We start from the raw sequence: 24,262 nt of genomic DNA, 5'->3' as shown, positions 1-24,262 counted from the left end.
TACAGTCTGTTTTTTCAAATCAAACTGAATTCTATCTTTATCAACAAACATAAGGTATGTAAATCATATTTTCTTCATTCCCGCCCCCTCCCCCCCCCAAACTAAATACTTTTTCTTTCAGATGTATTTAGACACTTCTGAAATTTGTAGATTTTACTTTCTTGGGGTGATATTTTTGTTCTGGATGTTTTTTTCCTCGTCAAATATTTGTTATTTGCATTTAATTTAGTTTTGTATGAACACTATCCTTGGTCTTAATCCGTCTCAACATTTTTTTCTAATATGACGTTTTATATTGTGAAATAATTTTTAAACTTTTGAATTTTTTCAGCTATTAATCTCATCTTTCTGTTTAATGATCTGCGTTTTTGAAAATGCAGTACCAACTTTTATCACCAGATGGCGACAAACACAACCTTATGGAAAAATACGCTTTGAAAATAAAGGAAACAGCTAGACAACAATAAATTCTTTATTATCATACGTTTTGATCTCGATCAACATGAATTAAATACACAAAAAACGCAACCGTGTTTTTTAATACTCTATTTGATCACGTAAAATGTGCTGCTACAATCTTACAACTCGAGCACAATATGCAATGAGCTCACGCCGAACGGCAATGACGTCAGCAAAGCAGAACGTCACGAGGTCATTGATGCTTTTTTTAGGGTGTCACGCACGCACGCACTGGCTTGAGTTGAGCTACCAATTCTTAGGTAAAGAAACACGGAAGGAATGAAATTAATTGCTATGACGTCATAAGTGAGCCAAATGTGAGTGGCGCGCTGCTCTCAGTTATTGTTGAGGACCCACCATGAAGCTAAAAAAAAAAAGCAAAAAGGATGTTAGACATTAGGAATATGGAAAAAAAATCATTTGCACACAAAAAAATTAAGTTGCAAATACATTTTTTTAAATCAATGATGATGAAAAATAAAAATTTCTATTCAAAATACTTGAATAGAGATTAATTTGGGAGGACGGGCAGCAGTTTTCAGCCTTCTGATTTCTGTTTTAGCCTATTCCAGTATTAAGTAAACTAAAATAAGTTCAATATTAACTCATTGGCTGCCATTGACGGCCCTAGATGTCCAATCCTAGCGCCGTCAATGGCAGCCAATTACCCAAATTTTCGGACTATGAGCTGCACTTTTTTCCTTCAAATTGATACTTGTGGTTTATAGTCCAGTGCGGCTTGTGGATTTATTTGGGTTAATAGGTAACACTTTATTTAACAGCGGCGTTATAAGACTGTCATAAGACCGTCATAATTATGACATGACACTCTCATGGGCACGACTGAATGCTTATGACAGATGTCATTCAGTGTCATCTGGCAAATTACGTCACTAACTCCATTTATGTCCAGTTATGATCTTTTACATCCATTCAAAAGTGAGATAATTTGCCAGATAACACCAAATGACATCTGTTACAAGCATTGATAAATGCTTAGGACAGTGCAATGTCATAATTATGACTGTCTAATGACAGTCTTATGGTATATACTGTATTTGACAGTGTTAGCAAATACCATAACTTGCAATTAATGTAACAACTGGAACAGTAACTGAAGAAATATTTAGCACAAAAAAATTAGTTTTGATATTTACATCTGTAGCGCTGCAGTGTATGCTAGGAGGCATGTTGGACGACAACAGTGTTGGCAGCAGAGGTTGACCGTCTCCCCCAAGGGAACCAGTGACAGTCAAATGAAGCTTCTTGAAGCAATGAAGCTTTGCAGCCAATTGGTTCAAAGCTGAATGGTGGTTCATTTGGTCTTATGACAGTCGTATGATGCCGCTGTCAAATAGTGTTACCGGTTAGTGAGGATAGCTGCGGCTTATAGTCCAGTGCGGCTTAGCTGTGAACAAATGCCGTTTTTGTGCCAAATTTGGTGGGTGGCGGCTTATAGTCAGGTGCACCTTATAGTGCGAAAATTATGGTAGTAAACACACACTATTCTACTAGAAAGTTTTGGACGAGTGGAAAATGTAGTTAACTTTTTTTTTTTTTAAATACATATAGATTCTGCATGAAAATCATTGAAAAACTACAAATATATGAATAAAATGTTTAAAACAATGTTAAAATTTCATGAGCAACACTTCCACACTATTTTTTGATCAATTCAGAGTGGAACGTTAGTGACAATTTGACAAATAGGAAAATAGTCATGAAGGAATGACTAAAATATTTGAGAAAAAAAACATAATGAGTCATACCAGGTATGAGCATGGTGCTGACATTCTCGGGCGTTTCCAGGAAGTCCACGTTGGCTCTTTGGAAGGTTTTGCTGGAGTTGCTCTGCAGGTGACTTCACGAAACACATAAACAAAACGCATAGCATTATGGGTTCTATGAAATACTCCACTTTTAAATGACTGCGGACACTACTTTTAACTCAAAATCCTCCCAAAAAAGGTTACAAAAAAGGCTTAATAAAGAAATTACATCCATAATTTTTCAGCTGCCTTGGCCCAGCCCACAAAAAGCAATTCCAAACAGAAACAAATTAGCATGCTAGTCATAGTTTTACTATGTTGTTGTTGCAGTGTGACCGTTTTGCCAATATTTGCTAAGATAGAGCGCCGCAGTAGAAAGCCAATCATGATCATCAATTCCTGTTGTGATACCACCACCAGAATTGCTGGTTACCTGATGCATAGTTTTGCCTGGAATAACTATAAAAACAAAAAACAGTTTTGACTGGCAAATTTACAGAGCCCCTCGGGTTCCAGCCTGGTTGATTTTTTTTTCCTAACTAATTTGTACCCACAATTTAGTAATCCGTGGGTACAGTTTAGTAATCTGTACCCACACATTACTAAACTGTACCCACAGTTTAGTCATCTAAAAAAAAAAAAAAAAAAAAAAAAAACGACAACAAAAAACAACCAGATTTGACTGCCAAATTTACGGTGAATCCCAGGTGCCAGGGGTTGAAAAAAATATTTTTCATTGCTAATCTGTACCCACAGTTTAGTAATCTGCGGGTACAGTTACACAGATTACTAAACTGCATCCATACAGAATACTAAACTGTACCCCAGTTTACTAAACTGTAGACACAGTATAATCATCTATACCCACAGATTACTAAACTCTAATGGTAATCCACAGTTTAATCATTAGTAGCCACAGAATACTAAAATGTATCCACAGAATACTACATTGTACACACAGTTTAACCATCTGTACCCCTAAAATACTAAACTGTTCCCACAGATTACTAAAATGAACCCACAGTCTTGTCATCTGTACCCACTGTTTAGCAGTGTTGTTAATAACGGCGTTACAATATAACGGCGTTACTAACGGCGTTATTTTTTTCAGTAATGAGTAATCTAATTAATTACTTTTCTCATCTTGGTAACGCCGTTACCGTTACTGAGGCGGGAAAGGCGTGCGTTACTATGCGTTACTAAGTTGGTTGAATAAAAAAAAGTCAGAGAAACGGACTCACGGGAACGAGAGCAGAGCAGGAGTGGGGAAGACGCCGTTGCAACCGCGATGCTAGGTGGCTCCAATAATACCTGACTGCAGCCATAGCCGACAAACTACATCCACATGACACGGTAGATATCATATTATAGAACTAGATGCAAATGACAGCCACTGCTGCATTGCCAACATGTTTTAAGGACTACATGCGTTTGTAAACAGCCGCCATCTTAAAGCAGTAGACCTCTCAGGAAGGCCCTGATGTAGAGATCCTTCCTAGCGAACCTAAGTAATTTTTTTTAAATCTAAAATGCTCCTAAATCGGCAAAATCTTAACTTAAATCTATCTTTAAATGATGAAACAGTTTTAAAACTTACGCATGTTTAAAGTAGACAGAAGGGAACTAATGCAATAACGGGAGAAATTTTAACAACTTTAACGATTGATTCACAACTTTAAATGACTTCCACACATAGCAAAGGTTACTAGCTAGTTATCGCAATACCCTTTTGTCTAGTTAAGTTGAGGGTAAAGAATTGGGCTAGGGCCAATTGTCCCCCAAACCCTTTAAGCTTCACATTGTGTGACCTGTTTTTTTTTTTTTTTTTTTTTTTTTTTTTTTTGAGAAAAAAAAATATATATCACTAGTTACTTTGCCAAGTAACTAATTACTTTTACATTCAGGTAACTGAGTTACTAACGCAATTACTTTTTGGGAGAAGTAATTTGTAACTGTAATTAATTACTTTTTTAAAGTAAAATTAACAACACTGCTGTTTAGTAATCTGTATCCACGGAATACTAAACCGTACCCACAGTTTGGTACTCTATACACATAATTTAGTAATCTGTACCCACTAATTACTAAACTGTACCTACAGTTTAATCATCTGTCCCCACAGATTACTAAATTTTACCCACAGTTTAATCATCTGTTCCCCTAAAATACTAAACTTTACCCACAGATTACTAAACTGTACTCACAGTTTATATCTGTACCCACGGTTTAGTCATCTGTATCCACAAAATACTAAACTATAACCAAAATTTAATCATCTCTACCCACAGATTACTAAACTGTACCCTCAGTTTAGTACTCTTTACACATAATTTAGTAATCTGTACCCACTGATTACTAAACTGTACCTACGGTTTAATCATCTGTACCCACAGATTACTAAACTTTACCAATAGTTTAATCATCTGTACCCCTAAAATACTAAACTGTACCCACAGATTACTAAACTGTATTTATAGTTTATATCTGTACCCAAGGTTTAGTAATCTGTATCCACATGAATACTAAACTGTACCCACAATTTAATCATCTCTACCCACAAATTACTAAACTGTACCGACAGTTTAGTACTCTATACACATAATTTAGTAATCTGTACCCACAGATTACTAAACTGTACCCACAGTTTAATCATCTGTAGCCCTAAAATACTAAACTGTACTCACGGATCACTAAACTGTACTCACAGTTTACATCTGTACCCACTGTTTAGAAATCTGTATCCACAGATTACTAAACTTTACCAATAGTTTAATCATCTGTACCCCTAAAATACTAAACTGTACCCACAGATTACTAAACTGTATTTATAGTTTATATCTGTACCCACGGTTTAGTAATCTGTATCCACATGAATACTAAACTGTACCCACAATTTAATCATCTCTACCCACAAATTACTAAACTGTACCGACAGTTTAGTACTCTATACACATAATTTAGTAATCTGTACCCACAGATTACTAAACTGTACCCACAGTTTAATCATCTGTAGCCCTAAAATACTAAACTGTACTCACGGATCACTAAACTGTACTCACAGTTTACATCTGTACCCACTGTTTAGAAATCTGTATCCACAGAATACTAAACTGTACCCACAATTTAATCATCTCTACCCACAAATTACTAAACTGTACCCACAATTTAATCTGTACCGACAGATTATTAAACTGTACCCGCAGTTTGATCATCAGTAGCCACAGATTACTAAAATGTATCCACAGAATACTAAATTGTACCCACGGTTTAATCATCTGTACCCCTAAAATACTAAACTGTACACACTTATTACTAAAATGTACCCACAGTTTAGTCATCTGTACCCGCTGTTTAGTAATGTGTATCCACGGAATACTAAACTGTACCCACAGTTTAGTACTCTATACACATAATTTAGTAATCTGTACCCATCGATTACTAAACTGTACCCACAGTTTAATCATCTGTACCCATAGATTACTAAACTATACCCACAGTTAAATCATCAGGAGCCACACTATTGTAATCTGTACCTACAGTTTAGTACTCTGTACACACAATTTAATAATATGTAAGTACTGATTAACCATGAATTTTTTTTTTTTACTCTGGCACCCGGGGGGTGTCAGTACAAATTTGTTGTCTACATGTCAAATGACATTAGTGTCGTCATTTTGATTCTTTGACATGCTCACCATTTCATAGCAAATCAAAAGTCTTGCAGGAGGAGGCGGGGTCACTTACTTCTTCCACACGTTGTTGTGCTCCCAAAACTCATAGATGACGAAACCGCACGCGTTTGACACACGCTGGACACACACGCTAAGGAAAAAAACAACAACATCATCTTAACTCATTGTCTGCCAATTACGGTCATAGACATCCAATTGGACGATTGGACCTCTATTAGTGATAAACGCATTTCAATTAATGGTAGAAGCCACCCCGAAGCCATATAAGTATACTAGTATAGGTGACGCGCCTATCAAAGTCAATGCATTAACATTAAAATGAAGTCGTGACTATTTTATTTCTCAACCCAAAATTATTCTAGCGGATTGGATGTCTACTAGTAAATTTGCCGAAGAACGATTGGACGCCACACGATTGGCACATAAAGAGTTAATCGTGGTTACGTCATGTCTTTCTTGTGTGCCAAATGTCAGCGTTGGCTCCGGGCGGGCGGCTGCCTTTCGCCCAAACGCGAAGTGACAGCACGCAAACACCCAAAGAGGGAAGTGACCACGACATTTTTTTGGGGGGGGGGGGAGGCGGTTGAGCCTTACTTATGCATCTAATCTACGGATGGCACAATAAAAATGATCAAAGTGCAAATTAATTAACAAATATTTTGTCATTTGCAGACGTTGTTGACAGAAAAATGATTTGAATTGAGTTTTTTTCAGCCTCTTGATAGTGAATATTATTTATTTGTAGTTTTTATTAAGAGTTTTGTCCATTTTTAGTTAAATTTAAAATGAGTTTAAAAAGATTCAATAGTAATATATAATATATACGGTATAGTAATATATATATATTTATATATATATATATGTATATAAGTACAAGTAAACTTTTTTTTTTTTTCGTGTATTTTGTTTTTAGGGGAGTTAAAAAAATGAAATAAAAAAAGGAATGTAAATTTTCTCTTCATTTGTATTTATTGATTGTTTTTATTTTTTATAATTTATTTAATTTTTAATTTTATTTACATGATTAACGGTAAATATTTATATATATATATATATATATATAGTGTTTTTTATTTATTTATTATTTATCTATTTGTTATTTAAATAAAAAAGAGTAACAGTAAATATTCTTAGTCTTTTTTATGTATTATTTAAGGATTTAATTTTGTTTTTTATTTAAATAGTAAATATTTTCTTTTTTATTCTTATTCATTATTTATTAACTTTATTTTTTAAATTATTTATTTCAATGTAAAAAAAATAAGTTATCTTTTGTTTCAGGAGTTTCTTTTAGATTTTATATGAATTTTTAGTGTTATTTCAATTTAAATGGTAAATGGTGTTAAGAAAAAAACAAAGCATTTTCTAATTCGTTTATTTGTTTAAAATTATTTTTAATCAACCAACAAAAAAAGGAAAACAACAGTTACTTCATTAAATTTTACATTTAAGTGCTGATGAATGGACTTTAAAAATGTATAGGTACAATTTATAGTAAGTCTAATCCGTTCAGGCAGGCGTGCGATACTGACTGTAGACATCCGGTCTGCGTGAGCGCCGAGTCCACGTAGTGTCTGAGCGCCACTCGAAACTCCTCCAACTCGTCCTCCAGCACGGACAGCTGCCTCTGCACGATCAGGACGTGCTGGCCGAGACAGCGTCGCCATGACAACCACACATTATCATCATCACCACTTGAGCGAAAACGTTGCGAGAACACGCACCAGCTTGCTCTCAGGGACCTCGTCTTCCAGAGGCTCCAGACGGATCTCCTGATGGCGATAAAAGTCCAATTCATTCGGACTGGGAGGGATGGCAGCCAACAAACACTGCTGCCCTCTCAGTCCGAATAAATTGGACGTCCTCTCGTGATAAACTCATTGATATAACATGAAGAACCTTCTGTTCCAGGCGGTCGATGAGCTTCTGCAGTCTGTTGACTTGAACCGTCCAGTGGTTCTCCTCCTCGTAAGCTCCTGTTAACGAACAGATTTTTGTGATTCGGATTTTGACGATGTATTTATGAATATTATTTCAGCAGATGGACCTGAGTTGACGAGACTTAAGATGGGGTTGCTGGGGGACAGGCTGTTGTTCCTCTGGAGTCTTCGATTGGAGCGGCGGCCCGACCACTGGATGGACAGAACTTCAGGTTTGGCTGGACCTTGTCTAGAACAACACACTTTTTGCATTATCCGCTCTTGAGACAGAAAACCTGTCAATCAGCAATAGATTGAGTGGGAGTAGCCAGCAGTAAATGAGCTTGTTTAATTTTTTTAGGTGAATTTATTTAGTGTATTTTTTTATACATAGTGGGGCAAATAAGTATTTAGTCAACCACTAATTGTGCAAGTTCTCCCCACAAATATTAGAGAGGCCTGTAATTGTCAACATGGGTAAACCTCAACCATGAGAGACACAATGTGGGAAAAAAAAAAAAAAACTCACATTGTTTGATTTTTAAAGACTTTTTTTTCGAATCATGGTGGAAAATAAGTATTTGGTCAATACCAAAAGTTCATCTCAATACTTTATTATGTACCCTTTGTTGGCAATAACGGAGGCCAAACATTTTCTGTAACCCTTCACAAGCTTTTCACACACTGTTTTCTATGGGGTTGAGATCTGGAAACTGGCTAGGCCGCTCCAGGACCTTGAAATGCTTCTTACGAAGCCATTCCTTTGTTGCCCTGTCTGTGTGTTTGGAATCATTGTCATGCTGAAAGACCCAGCCACGTCTCATCTTCAATGCCCTTGCTGATGGAAGGAGATTTTCACTCAAAATCTCTGGATACATGGCCCCATTCATTCTTTCCTTTACACTGATCAGTCGTCCTGTTCCTTTGCAGAAAAACAGCCCCAAAGCATGATGTTTCCTCCCCCATGCTTCACAGTGGGTATGGTGTTCTTCAGATGCAATTAAGTATTTTTACTCCTCCAAACATGAGAACTTGTGTTTCTACCAAAAAGTTCTATTTTGGTTTCATCTGACCATAACACATTCTCCCAGTCCTCTTCTGGATCATCCAAATGCTCTCTAGCGAACCGCAGACGGGCCTGGACGTGTACTTTCTTCAGCAGGGGGACACGTCTGGCAGTGCAGGATTTGAGTCCCTGGCGGCGCATTGTGTTACTGATAGTAGCCTTTGTTACTGTGGTCCCAGCTCTCTGTAGGTCATTCACTAGGTCCCCCCGTGTGGTTCTGGGATTTTTGCTCACCGTTTTATGTAATCATTTTGACGCCACGGGGTGAGATCTTCCATGGAGCCCCAGATCGAGGGAGATTATCAGTGGTCTTGTATGTCTACCATTTTCTAATAATTGCTCCCACAGTTGATTTCTTTACACCAAGCGTTTTACCTATTGCAGATTCAGTCTTCCCAGCCTGGTGCAGGTCTACAATTTTGTCTCTGGTGTCGTTCGACAGCTCTTTGGTCTTGACCATAGTGGAGTTTGGAGTGTGACTGACTGAGATTGTGGACAGGTGTCTTTTATACCGATAATGAGTTAAAACAGGTGCCATTAAATCAGGTAATGAGTGGAGCCTCGTTAGACCTCATTAAAAGAATTTAGACCTCTTTGACAGCCAGAAAATTTTCTTGTTTGTAGGGGACCAAATACTTAATTTCCACTCTAATTTGGGAATAAATTCTTTAAAAATCAAACAATGTGATTTTCTGTTTTTTTTTTCACATTCTGTCTCTCATGGTTGAGGTTTACCCATGTTGACAATTAGTGGCCCCTCTAATCTTTTCAAGTAGGAGAACTTGCACAATTGGTGGTTGACTAAATACTTATTTGCCCCACTGTATGTAAATATATATAGTATATATATATATATAGTATATACAGTATAGCTATAGTATACTAGGGGTTGACAGTATTTTTTTATTCTATTTTCCTAAATTTTGAAGATCTCTCTCTTTAGATGGTTCATGTTTTCATCCATAATTCCCTGCATTCTCCTAATTTGACGCTAATTTATTAGCCAGTGACAAGTGACACTCGGCAGCGTTGACGTAGGCGGAGGTGCTTATGCGTGCGTTTGTCCGCCCACGCCGTCTTATCCACTCCAAGGCTTCGGAACCCAGCAAGACTCTGACTCCCTTAGACTACAAAAAACAAATAACAAAGCAAAGGGCAACGAGAGGCTTTCCGTGTAGGATTTTCACACGTCTCAATGTGACCACAGAAAGCAATTTCAAGCCACTAGAGTCCTCTCACAAGTACACAGCTGTCGTTTTTTGATGAAGAGTGGCGGCGAGAAAAGCACACGACTCTGTCAAGTCATGACAACCCCTCATATATTTAAAAAAAAAGAAAAAAAAAAACATGCATGGAAATATTAACTCATTGGCTGACAATGGCACTGAAACATGACTTTTTTTCCCAATACATCAAATAAATGCAGAATAAGAATCAAATTAGAAATGAACAAAAAAAGTACGAAACATGATGTTTTTCATCTGACTTTTCTCGTCGCGTCTGCTCGGCGGTGGTCTCCATGGCGCACTCCAAGGAGCTCTGCAGCGACTGCAGCTGATTGGTCGTCTCTTTCAGCAGGAAGCGGGTCACGAACTGTTCCAGGTGGGTGGACTCTTGATAATCCTCTCGCCAAAAACAATAATTAGCCAAGAATTAATAAGCGCGAGGGAGGACAGCCCGTCAACTCAACACCAATTTTCATCTAATTCAAATGGCGCACGCTAGTCCGGCACAATATGACAATAAATCACCAAAAAGAAATCAAGCTTTCGATATTTTACATGTCTATTGTCATTATCACCATAAATAGACCCGTTCCTGTAATGTACATTTTGACATTAAGATGTCCCTATCTTCACACAAAAGGTTGACTACCTTTAAGAAGAGAGGATTCAACGTCGGACCGAATCATTTGCATTTATTGCCAATGCGGAAGGATTGCCTGAATGTTTACTCTATGGCGAGACGTTGTCAATGAGAGAAAAAGCACGATTACATTACTTCTCAAGAATTTAGAGGAGCGCAAAAATAGATTTCAGAAGTGAATTGCATCGCCAAACACTACTGCTGCAAGTTTTGTTGCAACCCGGGAGATAATAAAGTGTGGAAAACGGATGGTGAATGCATGAAGGACACATTCATCAACATATCCGAACACCTATTTGCAGACATCAAAAACAAAACCGAGATAATACAGAAAATTAAAGACATGCCCAGTTAAAATGCATGTGACACGAAAAAGCATGTTTATTTCATTATACACGCGGTATCTTATGCTCCTGAATGATATGGACCACTTGGATGTGTGTGGAAGCGATCGCTATATTTATTTAGTTTTTTTAATCCCGCGCCATGAAAATGAGTTACTTCCGGCTTCGGTCTTGCATTGAGGAGGAGGGCGCTGTGACGTGTACGGGTGAAGGCGTCCTCTTCTGGTGCTCTACTGTTGTTGTTGTACTAAGGATTCAGCTGATTTTGCGGATTAATACGTTTATTTTTCACATCATGCCAGCCAAACGGCTGCAGGAAAATCTTGCTTTATGAGGGAGAGGCTAGTGCGCCTTTTTGGAGTTTCAAAAGGTTCCCATTCACCATGGATATATGCCAAAACAAGCCCTACTACTGTGGGACCATTGGACTTACGAGGAAGTGAGTAAACATCTCGTTTTGTATTATGTCAAATACGAATACAGCGATTACAAAGTAAACACTATAAACTTTCTTTAAATAAAGGACTACTTACGTTTGATCATTTATAGTCAAATAAAAAGCTCTCCTCGTGCACATTAGCTGCACATTAGCTGCACAACAACTGCAGCCCCCCTCCCCCGGGGAACGAACTGTAAATTGCTCTCCGCCGGGCGGTTTGCCGATCCGCGAAGACAATCGACAACCAAGTCGTCATGTCAAATAATCCGGGCTAGTTATGTGTGATTTTCCGCTTCAAAGACTTTGAAACATCACTCGGTTCGGGTTAGCATGTCGGCTAGCTGTCACGCCTCTTGGTTTGTTTACATTCTCCGAAGCCGGGGAAGGGAAATGACATATGTCCGATTTAGGTGTCATAAAATATCGTTCGGGAGGTGCGACAGTAAAGGTGAAGTCGACAGTTTTGACCATTATGGAGTAATTTTGCCATGTCGTCTTGAATAAGTGCTTTTTTATTATTTCATATTCCATTTAGCACAAGATTGTTATTTGTCACGACCATGCCATTTATTTAGCAATTGGGGAAAATACTTGGATAAAAAGAATATCCTGTAAAAATATTGGAGTAGAGAGACTGAAACAATGACATTTTGCGGCTCTCTTCATCGCGTTTTCCTCATTCTGAATATTTCCCCCTCAATGGGCTGAATAGTAAAACCGATGAGCCCAGCCTCCCGCTGACGTTATCCACCTGTTGGGGACGCTAGAGCTCTATAATGGTAGGCGTGGCTAACCGGCAGATTAAATGACTAATTTCTCGTCATCTGCGCTTTGCTAAATTGTTGTATATAGTCAAATCGTCTCAAAATATGATTCTAATTCATATAATAATGCTATTTAAGACTTTTTTTTTCTCCTGTCGTATGCTCTTTAAGGGGCATGTTATGCACGTTCCATTTAGCTGTTTTTTGAAAAATGATAGCATTTCTTTAATTTCATAGCAGCAATGAAACAATTCACTAATATTTTAATGAAGTTGAACTTGAGGTAGCATCGTACAACAGAGTAGTCACGTGTTGCGTTGGATGTACTGCAGGGAATATGAACATTAAATCATGAAGGCTCATTATGTAGCCAACTTAGTCATGTTGATAGTAGGCTAGTATAGCTAATACAAATACAGCATGTGTTGGCTGCTTATTATTATTACGCTTATTTAAGGCTTATAAGTTTTTGCGGCTCCAAACATTTTTTTTTTTTTTTTTTTTTTAGGGCTGTTAAACGATTAAAATTTTTAATCGAGTTAATTACAGCTTAAAAATGAATGAATCGTAATTAATCACAATTCAAACCATCTATAAAATATGCCATATTTTTCTGTAAATTATTGTTGGAATGGAAAGATAAGACACAAGACGCATATATATATTCAACATATGGTCCATAAGTACTGTATTTGTTTATTATAACAATAAATCAACAAGATGGCAATAACATTATTAACATTCTGTTAAAGTGATCCATGGATAGAAAGCCTTGTAGCTCTTAAAAGATAAATGTTAGTACAAGTTATAGAAATTTTATATTAAAACCCCTCTTAATGTATTCGTTTTAATAAAATTTGTAAAATTTTCAATCAAAAAATAAAGTAGTAGCTCGCCATTGTTGATGTCAATAATTACACAATGCTCATGGGTCGCACCCAAGTACCAGCAGAGGGCGACAAAACTCCAAAAAACACAAGTAACAAGTGGAGAATACACTGTACTGTCATTTTAATCTGTTTGAGCGGGGCATGTGCGTTAATTGCGTCAAATATTTTAATGTGATTAATTCAAAAAATTAATTACCGCACGTTAACGCGATAATTTTGACAGCCCTAGTTTTTTTTTTTTTTTTTGGGTCCAATATGGCTCTTTCAACATTTTGGGCTACTGACTGCTGAGCTAAGCTAATGTGCTAATGTGGTATATTGGCGCTGACTGTAGACTTTAAAACGAGTATCAGGCTTGATATAAAATTGAATAAACATTTAAAAAAATATTTTTTATGCTTTTAAAAGTTTTTAAAGTTTTAAGTATAAGTTTTAGAGGAGTTCATCCATTCATTGTCACCCAAAAGCAGTGTTTGACCAAGCCATGCTAGCAATGATTTTACATTGCAGTGGGTATCCATGCAGTCATTTAGTACTAAAAGGATTTTAAAAAATGTTTTCTAAAACTATTTAAAACTGAGACAGAATATTAATAAATATAAAAAAGTAAATGGGTTTTATTTAGGAACCAAATTGAAATAGGCTCGTGTGAGCATTTTCAAACGTATGCGCTGAAGCGAGCAGCCGGCGCTCAGCGGGGGGCAAAGCACTAAAGGTCAGCGCTTGTCCGGCACACGCGACCTCCTGCCACGCCGGCTTTTGTGCGGACGCGCTGAAAATCAGCAAGCTTTTAAACAGCTCAGGTGCACTTTCATTTTCACACAAAGGTCAAAAAGGGATAAGAGACATATCGTACATCAAAATGGAGCACTATTTGATGACGCCATTGTTAACTTAGGCCAGAACTGTAACTGCTAGAGATGAACTAAAAATTTCCGGCCGAAATGTGACTAAAGCCATAATATTACGCAATGTTATGTAATATTATGAGTGCTAATAAAACGTGTTATTACTGAACCGGTTCGCAATGGGGCCCAATCTGACACCACTACCCCAAGAGTAATGGTCTTTAACTCATTGCATGCCATTGATGGTGATAGACATCCAATAGCTTACCACACGAATGCTATTTTTAGACCGCAAGGCTGCGTGACGTCACCATCGTAAACCGGAAGGGGGTCACATAGAAGAATGCTCGCATACAACCAATGCTAGTACTGCTTGTTTTCAGCCGGTAATCATTCAAAAAGAACATGCCGAGTATACACTGCTGCTATGGAACTTGTAGAAACAATTCTAGACATTACGACCGTCCACATATGAAGGATTTCCCAAAGCCAAAAACTCAGAGGGAAAAACTGTGAACAATGGATTAACTTGTGCGGACGTCCAAAAGACCAGTTTAATGCCAGCAAGGTGAAGCTATTCATAAACATTTTGTTTGGGGCCATGGTCCTACAGATCGACAATCCTGCCCCGAAGATGTAAGCCGTTTTGATATTTTTACCTATTTTTTAGCGTGGCGTTGCCGTGCTGCTTCTGTCTGACAATGAATGACCTGAATAAAAAAGCTACCTCTGGATCAGGTGGGCTCTTTTTCCCCATCTTTTTCAGCCCTTGACACTCAAGTCATCTCTTGAACTGAACATTTGTATGTTCTTCCACATCTTTACCAGTGAATTTGGCACCAGCGACATAATTTTTGGGCAGGATTGGTAGTTTGAGCTCAGTAAACATCTTGTTCATACACTATTTACAGTGCTGGGCAAAAATATTGGCACCTGTGCAATTCTGTCAGATAATGCTCCATTTCTCTCAGAAATTGATAGCAATTACAAATGCTTTGGTGGTAATATCTTCATTTGTTGAGCTTGCAATGAAAAAACAAAAAAAGAGAATGAAAATGGGCCAGACAGAAGTATTGGCACCTTTTGAAACATCATGCAATGCTTCTCTAATTTGTGTAATTAACAGTACAGATTACTTACCTGTGGCACATAACAGGTGGTGGCAATAACTAAATCACACTTGCAGCCAGTTAAAATGGATTAAAGTTGACTCAAAATCTGTCCTGTGCCCTTGAGTGTACAGCATTGAGCATGGAGAAAAGAAAGAAGACCAAAGAAGTGTCTGAGGACTTGAAAAGCAAAATTGTGAGGAAGCATGGGCAATCTCAAAGCTACAAGTCCATTTCCAAAGACCTGAATGTTCCTATGTCTACCGTGCGCAGTCAACAAGAAGTGTAAATCCCATGGCACTGTGGCTAACCTCCCTAGATGTGGATGAAAAAGAAAATTTGTCGAAAGATTGCGCGGATGGTGGATAAAGAACCTCGACTAACATCCAAACAAGTTCAAGCTGTCCTACAGCCTGAGGGTACAACGGTGTCAACCAGTACTATCTGTCGGCATCTGAATGAAAAGGGACGCGATGGTAGGATACCCAGAAAGACCCCACTTCTGACCCAGATACATAAGAAAGCCAGGCTGGAGTTTGCCAACACGTATCTGAGAAAGAACGTTTTGGAAGAATGTTAGAGGTTTTTGAGAAAAGGCATCAATATAGTTTACAGGAAAAAAACGAGGCCTTCATAGAAAAGAAAACGGTCCCTACAGTCAAACATGGTGGAGGTTCCCTGATGTTTTGGGGTTGCTTTGCTGTCTCTAGCACTGGACTGCTTGACCTTGTGCATGGCATTATGAAGTCTGAAGACTCCCAACAAATTTTGCAGCATAATGTAGGGCCCAGTGTGAGAAAGCTGGGTCTCCCTCAGAGGTCATGAGTCTTCCAGCAGGACCCAAAACACACTTCAAAAAGCACTAGAAAATGGTTTGAGAGAGAGCACTGGAGACTTCTAAAGTGGCCAGCAATGAGTCCAGACCTGAATCCCATAGAACACCTATGGAGAGATCTGAAAATGGCACCCAAATCTCAGAGAGACCTGGAGCAGTTGGCCAAAGAAGAATGGTCTAAAATTCCAGCAGAGCATTGTAAGAAACTCATTGATGGATACCAGAAGCGGTTGCTCACAGTTATTTTGTCTAAAGGTTGTGCTACCAAGTATTAGGCTGAGGATGCCAATACTTCTGTCCGGCCCATTTTTGGAGTTTTGTGTAAAATGATAATATTGTTTTTTTTTTCCATTCTCTTTTGTGTGTTTTCATTGCAAGCAAAATCAATGAAGATATTACAACCAAAGCATTAGTAATTGCAATCATTTGAAATTGAGCATTATATGACAGAATTGCAGGGGTGCCAATACTTTTGGCCAACACTGTAGGGACAGACGCAAGTTTGACCCCCCTAGCAACAGTTGCTAATGTCATGAATATTAATGAGCAAAGGTGACCTGCTACATGTGGTTCGCTATTCATTTTGACAGAGAGGCTTGGCAGCTCATGATTAAATTTGAAGCTCTCTCACCTTTTTTGTTTTATCCATGGCCTTGAGAATGGACACGTTGAGGTCTTCCAGCGCAGCCAAAACATTCTTGTACTCCCCGAGATGCTGCGAGAAGTACTCTTCAACAAAAACAACCCCGCCCCCTTATAAAATTGGGCTGTGACATCCACAAATGTGACAAGATGGCTGCAGGTGCCTTTTGAAAATAGCATGGGTTTAGAAAACAAAATCAGTGTCAACTTACCGCAGAGTTCATCCGTGTCCACGTTGCTGGAGCGCAAACAAAACAGACAAAATATAAGACAATTGAAGCTTTTTTGTAACCCTTTTGAGGGACAGTGGACAATTACTATTCAAAATCTTTAACCCTTCATAAAGCAAGTGACTATTTTTGGTACCATTTTTAACCCTTTTTGGTCATTAAAAAAATTAAATGTAAGCAATTACTACTTTTTAAGTATACAGTACCCTCCATAATTATTGGCACCCCTGAAAAAGATGTGTTTTTTAGCTTCTAATTAAAAAAAAAAAATTCAAATAATATGGGACCTTAATGGAAAAAAAGAGAAAAATCCAACCTTCAATACAAGTGCATTCATTCAGTGGGGAAAAAATTCCACATAAAGAAAAAATTATTTGACATCAAATAATGTGTGTCACAAGTATTAGCTCCCCTGGTGTTAATACTTTGTGCAACCCCCTTTTGCCAACAAAACAAGGTCTGGGGACTGAGATGGACATGGGAGGAGCTTGATTTTGTGTCTGGTGAACCATTTCTGTGTAGATTTGGCCATATGTTTAGGGTCATTGTCTTGCTGAAAGACCCAGTGACGACCCATCTTCAGCTTTCGGGCAGAGGGCAACAGGTTTTGGTTTAAAATGTCCTGGTATTCCAAAGCATTCATGATGCCATGCACCCTAACAAGGTTCCCAGGGCCTTTGGAAGTGAAACACCCCCACAGCATCACTGACCCACCACCATACTTCACAGTGGGTATGAGGTGCTTTTCAGCATGCGCGTCTTTCGTGGCACGCCAGACCCACTGAGAGTGTTTGTTGCCAAAAAGCTCAATCTTGGTCTCATTTGACCAATGCACACGGTCCCAGTTGAAGTCTGGGACCATGTGTATTTTTGTGTGAGACCAAGAGACCAAGACCCTAAAGATATGGCCAAATCTACACAGAAATGGTTCACCAGACACAAAATCAAGCTCCTCCCATCGCCATCTTAGTCCCCAGACCTTGTTTTGTTGGCAAAACGGGGTTGTACAAAGAATTAACACCAAGGGTGCTAATAATTGTGACACACATTATTTGATGTCAAATAATTTTTTCTTTATGTGGGATTTTTCCCCACTGAATGAATGCACTTGTATTGAAGGTTGGATTTTTCTCTTTTTTTCCCATTAAGATCCCATATTATTTGAATTTAAAAAAATATTAGAAGCTAAAAAACACATCTTTTTCAAGGGTGCCAATAATTATGGAGGGCACTGTATATGGCGTAAAATACAGACAAGACTGAAAAAGCAGTTTGTGCTCTCGCACCCTTCTGTAAAAGAAACTGCTGTATTTTAAGCCAAAAGAACTATTGTGTTTGATAGAACAATATGTCTATATGCTGCCATAGCAGATTCATGGCCCTTGAAGCCCCCAAACTATTTTTAATTTGTCCGTTCTACCCTGGGAACCCCCGTTTACAGACGTCGTGCAACCACTTTTGTTTCAACCCAGCCATAAAAAGAAGGCAAGTAATTATATTTATTATTCAAAATGTCTGTCATTTTTAGCTTAGAAACATTAATTGATGTCCAATATTCCGTTTGAAAAAAAAAACCACTTTAAAAAGTGATTCACTCGCATATCTTAAACTTTTAAACAAATTACGTCACAATGAAAAAAATTGTGTCTTTAAAAAAGTCAGATATCTACCTCATAGCTATCGCTTAATTGTATTTTTTTTTTAGCTACTGTCGCATTTTCCCCGATATGTTAGATGGATAATCAATCTAAAGAAAGACAAAAAGGGTAAATATATGAAAAAGAAAATCTCAACCACTCCTTGATGTCCGCGATTTCTGCATTGTGACCCATGTTATATTACCGTGTTTCACCCATAAAATCCCCAAAACATCCAGCTGCCGCCATTCACAGCTGCGTCTTGACACTCGGTGATACACGCTACAATGAGTTTTGGGATCGAAACAAGGTAAGTACACGATAATATCTCGTTAAAATCATGGCATTGTTAATTATGCTCTCACCTCCAGTTAGGGTTTTGCTGTTTAATTTTTTTCTTTTTAATTTCCCCACTGTTCGAAATTTTCCTTCCCCCAGAAAATTAAGCTTTCCAATGATGTATGTATGATGCAAGATGTCCAAACTAGTTCAAGTATTCTTCATTCGTCCTTCCCAGGCAAAATGCATTAGGCGTCTAGTGCCGTCAATGGCAGACAAAAAGTGCCCTCTAAAGGCTTAAAAAAGCAAAGAAACGTAATTCGTGCATTTTTTTTGGTGCATTGTCCTAAATTTGCCAACGACTTACTCGGTGTGATGCGTGTCGATGGCGTGGAAGAGCTCCCGGAGCTCATCCGGCGTCAGGACGCCGTCGGAAAAGTACGACTTGAACTCGTCGAAGGACAGTTTACCGTCATCTGCGGATAAAAAATGAAATTCGGTCCGAAAACGGTCACTGTTCCTTGAAAAACTGCTAAAGTCAACGTTTTGTGCAGAGGATAAAGAATATATGCGTGCGAGTATTGCTTTATTGTCGAGTTGAGTGCATTTATCGGCGCTTGTGATTTTGCTTACCGGTATTAAATATAAAAAGTAATGGTGATTATATCATTCTTAGCTGTTTGGAAGACGTTAATTACCTACAAAAAAATGTTTTTCACGCCTTTGTAGGTAATAATTAGCACTAGTAGTCCCGATAGATGCCAGTTTTATATGCCTGTTAAGTGTGGTGAGAGAAAAGATCCCATAATATCGAGAGGCTCATCAAATGTTGTTGTATATATATTTTTATTGATTTGAATAAAAATGTAGTTTACTTGTATTTTTTAAGTTATTGTTTATCAGCAGTACTTATTTAATACTACAAACTAGATTAGATTTTGATAAATGAATTTAGCCCCAAAAAAATTTTTGGGGGAATTTTTAATTGTTTAATTTTTTTCTTTAAAGCAACTCGACGTAACTTTTCAACCTTTATAAAATATTTTCATAACATTTTTGATGATGCAGTGGGGCAAATAAGTATTTAGTCAACCACAAATTGTTCAAGTTCTCCTACTTGAAAAGATTAGAGAGGCCTGTAATTGTCACCATGGGTAAACCTGATTTTTAAAGAATTTATTTCCAAATTAGAGTGGAAAATAAGTATTTGGTCACCTACAAACAAGCAAGATTTCTGGCTGTCAAAGAGGTCTAACTTCTTCTAACAAGGTCTAACGAGGCTCCACTCGTTACCTGTATTAATGGCACCTGTTTGAACTCATTATTGGTATAATAGACACCTGTCCACAATCTCAGTCAGTCACACTCCAAACTCCACTATGGCCAAGACCAAAGAGCTGTCGAAGGACACCAGAGACAAAATTGTAGACCTGCACCAGGCTGGGAAGACTGAATCTGCAATAGGTAGAACGGTTGGTGTAAAGAAATTAACTGTGGGAGCAATTATTAGAAAATGGAAGACATACAAGACCACTGATAATCTCCCTCGATCTGGGGCTCCATGCAAGATCTCACCCCTTGGCGTCAAAATGATAACAAGAACGGTGAGCAAAAATCCCAGAACCACACCGGGGGACCTAGTGAATGACCTACAGAGAGCTGGGACCACTGTAACAAACGCTACTATCAGTAACACAATGCGCCGCCAAGGACTCATATCCTGCACTGCCAGACGTGTCCCCCTGCTGAAGCCAGTACACGTCCAGGCCCGTCTGCGGTTCGCTAGAGAGGATTTGGATGATCCAGAAGAGGACTGGGAGAATGTGTTATGGTCAGATGAAACCAAAATAGAACTTTTTGGTAGAAACACAGGTTCTCGTGTTTGGAGGAGAAAGAATACTAAATTGGATCTGAAGAACACCATACCCACTGTGAAGCATGGGGGTGGAAACATCATGCTTTGGGGCTGTTTTTCTGCAAAACGACCAGGACGACTGACCTGTGTAAAGGAAAGAATGAATGGGGCCATGTATCGAGAGATTTTGAGTGAAAATCTCCTTCCATCAGCAAGGGCATTAAAGATGAGACATGGCTGGCTCTTTCAGTATGACAATGATCCCAAACACACAGCCAGGGCAACAAAGGAGTGGCTTCGTAAGAAGCATTTCAAGGTCCTGGAGTTGCCCAGCCAGTCTCCAGATCTCAACCCCATAGAAAATCTGTGGACAGAGTTGAAAGTCGGTGTTGCCCAACGACAGCCCCAAAACATCACTGCTCTAGGGGAGATCTGCATGGAGGAATGGGCCAAAATACCAGCAACAGTGTGTGAAAAGCTTGTGAAGAGTTACAGAAAACATTTAGCCTCAGTTACTACTAACAAAGGGTACATAACAAAGTATTGAGATGAACTTCTGGTACTGACCAAATACTTATTTTCCACCATGATTTGTAAATAAATTCTTTAAAAATCAAACAATTTGATTTTCTGTTTTTTTTTTCAACATTCTGTCTCTCATAGTTGAGGTTTACCCATGTTGACAATTACAGGCCTCTCTAATATTTTCAAGTGGGAGAACTTGCACAATTAGTTGTTGACTAAATACTTATTTGCCCCACTGTATTGTGACTAAATATTGCCATCCAGTGTATTTGTTGAGCTAAGCGAGTTGCTAAAATGTTGAAATAGAATTTGACCAAAGTCTGAGTAAGTTTTATGTGTATTTTGCATACATATTTTGATTGGGAATGCCAGTTCTCTTTGCATTGTTGTTTAACTGTGTGAGAATAGGGTCTTATTAATACAGGCTGAAGCACTTTTCTTTTTGTGAACATTATTTTTGGAGAGATATGAATATTGTTATTGTTATATTTTCATTATATGATAACTATGTTTGTTGTGGAGCTTATGCCAATAAATGGGGCGGTCCGAGCTACAAATCTGAACGCCTGCGTCCAATCTCCTTTCTCTCTGCTTTACTGTGGATTAAAGGAAAACTACAGTGTCAGTCAAGGGACAAAACGCACTCATTGGCTTGATCCCAAATTTAAAACTCGCCGTTGACACCTCGTGGCGTATTTAAATCACTACATTACATAATTAAAGAGTGACAAGGTTTTTTTTTTTTAAGAGTCACACATGCTGCCCAGCGACGTCAACAACAACAATGGTGAACTACTAGTTAAAATTATTTTACAAATATTATTGAAACGAAAACATTAAGAGGAGTTTTAATATCAAATTATTATAACTCATACTAACATTTATCTTTTAAGAACTACACGTCTTTCTATCAATGGTACCCTTTAAGACAAGACACTACCGCTTTGGTCCACCGCATCGCTAACATTGAACAAAACTGAAAAGTTGCATAGTGTTGCTTTAAAGTAACATGATCATCATAGAAAAATAAGTGAAAATAAAATATGTTCAAGTAAAAGGTTTAGAAAATGTAAAAAAAAATTATTATTTTTTTTGGAGAAAATATAAAAAATAAATTCGTTTTCCTTCAAATTTTCATTGTTTTTAAAAAAAATATATATATTTCTAATATGAAATGTTTATCTTTCATAAATTTCGGATACATATTTTTTAAAATATTTATTTACTTTAGGTTTTCTAATTTTTAGCATATATTGACTTGATTAAAAGGTATTTTACATGTATTTTTTTTAAGTTATTGCTTATCAACAGTATTTCTTTAATACTACAAACTAGATTTTGATGAATAAATTCAGCAAAAAATATTTTTGTTAAAAAGTAAAAAATTATGAAAATGATTTTTTTTAAATATAAAAAAAATGTTTTTAACTTTTCATTGTTTTATTAAAAAAGAAATTGTAATATAAAATGTTTATTTTTAAAATTAAATTCCGATATCTATTTTTATATCTTTATATTACAGGTTTTCTCATTTTTAGCTGTATTTTCCAATTTGACTCTTTATGAAAAGTAGGTTTTCATGTACAGTATGTACTTATTATTCCTCCAATTCTTTATATATATTTGTCAATTGTAAATTAATGTATTGAGTATGATTAATTATTACTATGTTCTCTTGATGGAATGAAATTAAATTTTTAGTTCTCTATATATTTTATTTGTTTGTCCCCATTTCCAATATATCCTGCTCTCTGGAGATTGCAAACTCCATTTCTGCTCTCCGGTCACTCCACTGTCTCCATGGAAACCGTTCATCAGCAGGGAACCGGCGTCGAAACGTCGCCAATATTCATCTTTCCATCGTCACGACAAGAAGAAAAATACCTTAAGACATATTTACCGTTTTTATCTGCTCGCCGTAAAATCTAAAAAAAGAAAAATAATAATAATAGAATAAATAAATCATCAAAGTTATTTGTTAAGCACTATTTTACCAATGAAGGTAATAGACGTCCAAATGGGAGGCGATGGCTGCCAGCCCTCCCAGTCATGTTGGATTTGGACGTCTATCGCCGTCAATGGCACTGAAACATTCACTTATCAAGACTTAATTATATGACTTATAACTAAAAATTCAGTTTTTATTTACATGTTTTTTTCAATTAATCAATACTTTTCTTTTTAAATCATAGGTAATTAAAAATTCAAATAACTTACATCAATAAAAATTGACATTCCTTTTTTAAGCTCCGTCGGGACGTGGGATTCCTCGCATAATGTTGGCACTTCCTCCGAAAAATCCATCGTCAAAAATATCAAATTTTGTTTCCGTCCTCTTGAAAAGTGCGCAGGAATGTCAATGAATGAATGAATGTGCTGGGCTCCTCGCCTGCAAGCTGTCAATTAACGGAAATGACTCAAAACTACTTCCGTTTGGTGGTTTTAACAGTGAATATGTAATTTTAGCCTAACCAAATGAGATTTTCGATCAAATATATCACAAGTCTACCTTTCAAAAATATTTATAGTTCATATTTAGTGAATATAAGTGAAAAGCAACGTATTAAAGATTGGAAGTTGCTTTTATTTTGGCAGTCGTGCATTTAAAATTTGGTTGATTCATGCCAGCTTAACGTAATAGAGGCAGTTTGTTGCTGCACTATAAATCGGGAGGAAAAATCTCGAAAATCCAACGAAATATTCACAAATTTGACGTTTTAATAATTTTTTCCTTGACAATTTAACAACTTCCGGGGACAAACCAGCACTTGTCCACCTCGTTTTTATGTCATTTCTTGCTAATTATCGTCTAGTTGTTCACAATTTAGTTTTACAGTTTCAGTTTTATATTTGATTCATTTGTAAATGTAAATTTCGCTCCAAAATGTCCTGGATTAAATTAAAAATATTCTTGCAATGAACGAATGACTGTCTTGTAATTTCCTTGAAAAGAAAAAGTAAATTATAAATACGACTCGGTGAAGAATAAGCGATTGCGCAATGGAGAAAGGTTACAAGCGGGGAAATGGCGCTATCTAGTGGATATTTTCTGCTAAATACACGCTTCCATTTGTATTCCTGAAATGAATGAACC

The 24,262-nt window shown here is 37.3% G+C and overlaps 1 protein-coding gene across 1 annotated transcript; it reads right to left on the bottom strand.

The window, feature by feature from the left end:
• Positions 1-345: 345 nt before the first annotated feature.
• necab1 (N-terminal EF-hand calcium binding protein 1) lies at positions 346-23,566 on the bottom strand. Its single transcript, XM_057828774.1, has 13 exons — positions 23,386-23,566; positions 23,069-23,093; positions 19,156-19,264; positions 16,855-16,880; positions 16,632-16,729; positions 10,392-10,528; positions 7,968-8,089; positions 7,820-7,896; positions 7,645-7,692; positions 7,453-7,565; positions 5,973-6,050; positions 2,229-2,320; positions 346-823 (listed from the first exon to the last, which is right to left on the bottom strand). Exons 1-13 carry the CDS (start codon positions 23,470-23,472, stop codon positions 795-797), a joined length of 1,041 nt encoding a protein of 346 aa, XP_057684757.1. The 5' UTR covers positions 23,473-23,566; the 3' UTR covers positions 346-794.
• Positions 23,567-24,262: the final 696 nt, after the last annotated feature.

Source organism: Corythoichthys intestinalis, chromosome 22, assembly GCF_030265065.1.
Source record: "Corythoichthys intestinalis isolate RoL2023-P3 chromosome 22, ASM3026506v1, whole genome shotgun sequence".
NCBI lineage: Eukaryota > Metazoa > Chordata > Actinopteri > Syngnathiformes > Syngnathidae > Corythoichthys > Corythoichthys intestinalis.
This window is presented reverse-complemented; position numbering and strand designations above follow the sequence as displayed.

Excerpts from the sequence above, each read along its gene's own strand:
- necab1 (XM_057828774.1), bottom strand. The coding sequence starts at position 23,472 with ATGGATTTTTCGGAGGAAGTGCCAACATTATGCGAGGAATCCCACGTC. Across the intron at positions 7,693-7,819 it reads TCGACCGCCTGGAACAGAAG|GAGATCCGTCTGGAGCCTCT; the intron begins GTTCTTCATGTT and ends TATCGCCATCAG. Across the intron at positions 6,051-7,452 it reads ACGCAGACCGGATGTCTACA|CGTGTGTGTCCAGCGTGTGT; the intron begins GTCAGTATCGCA and ends TTTTTTCCTTAG.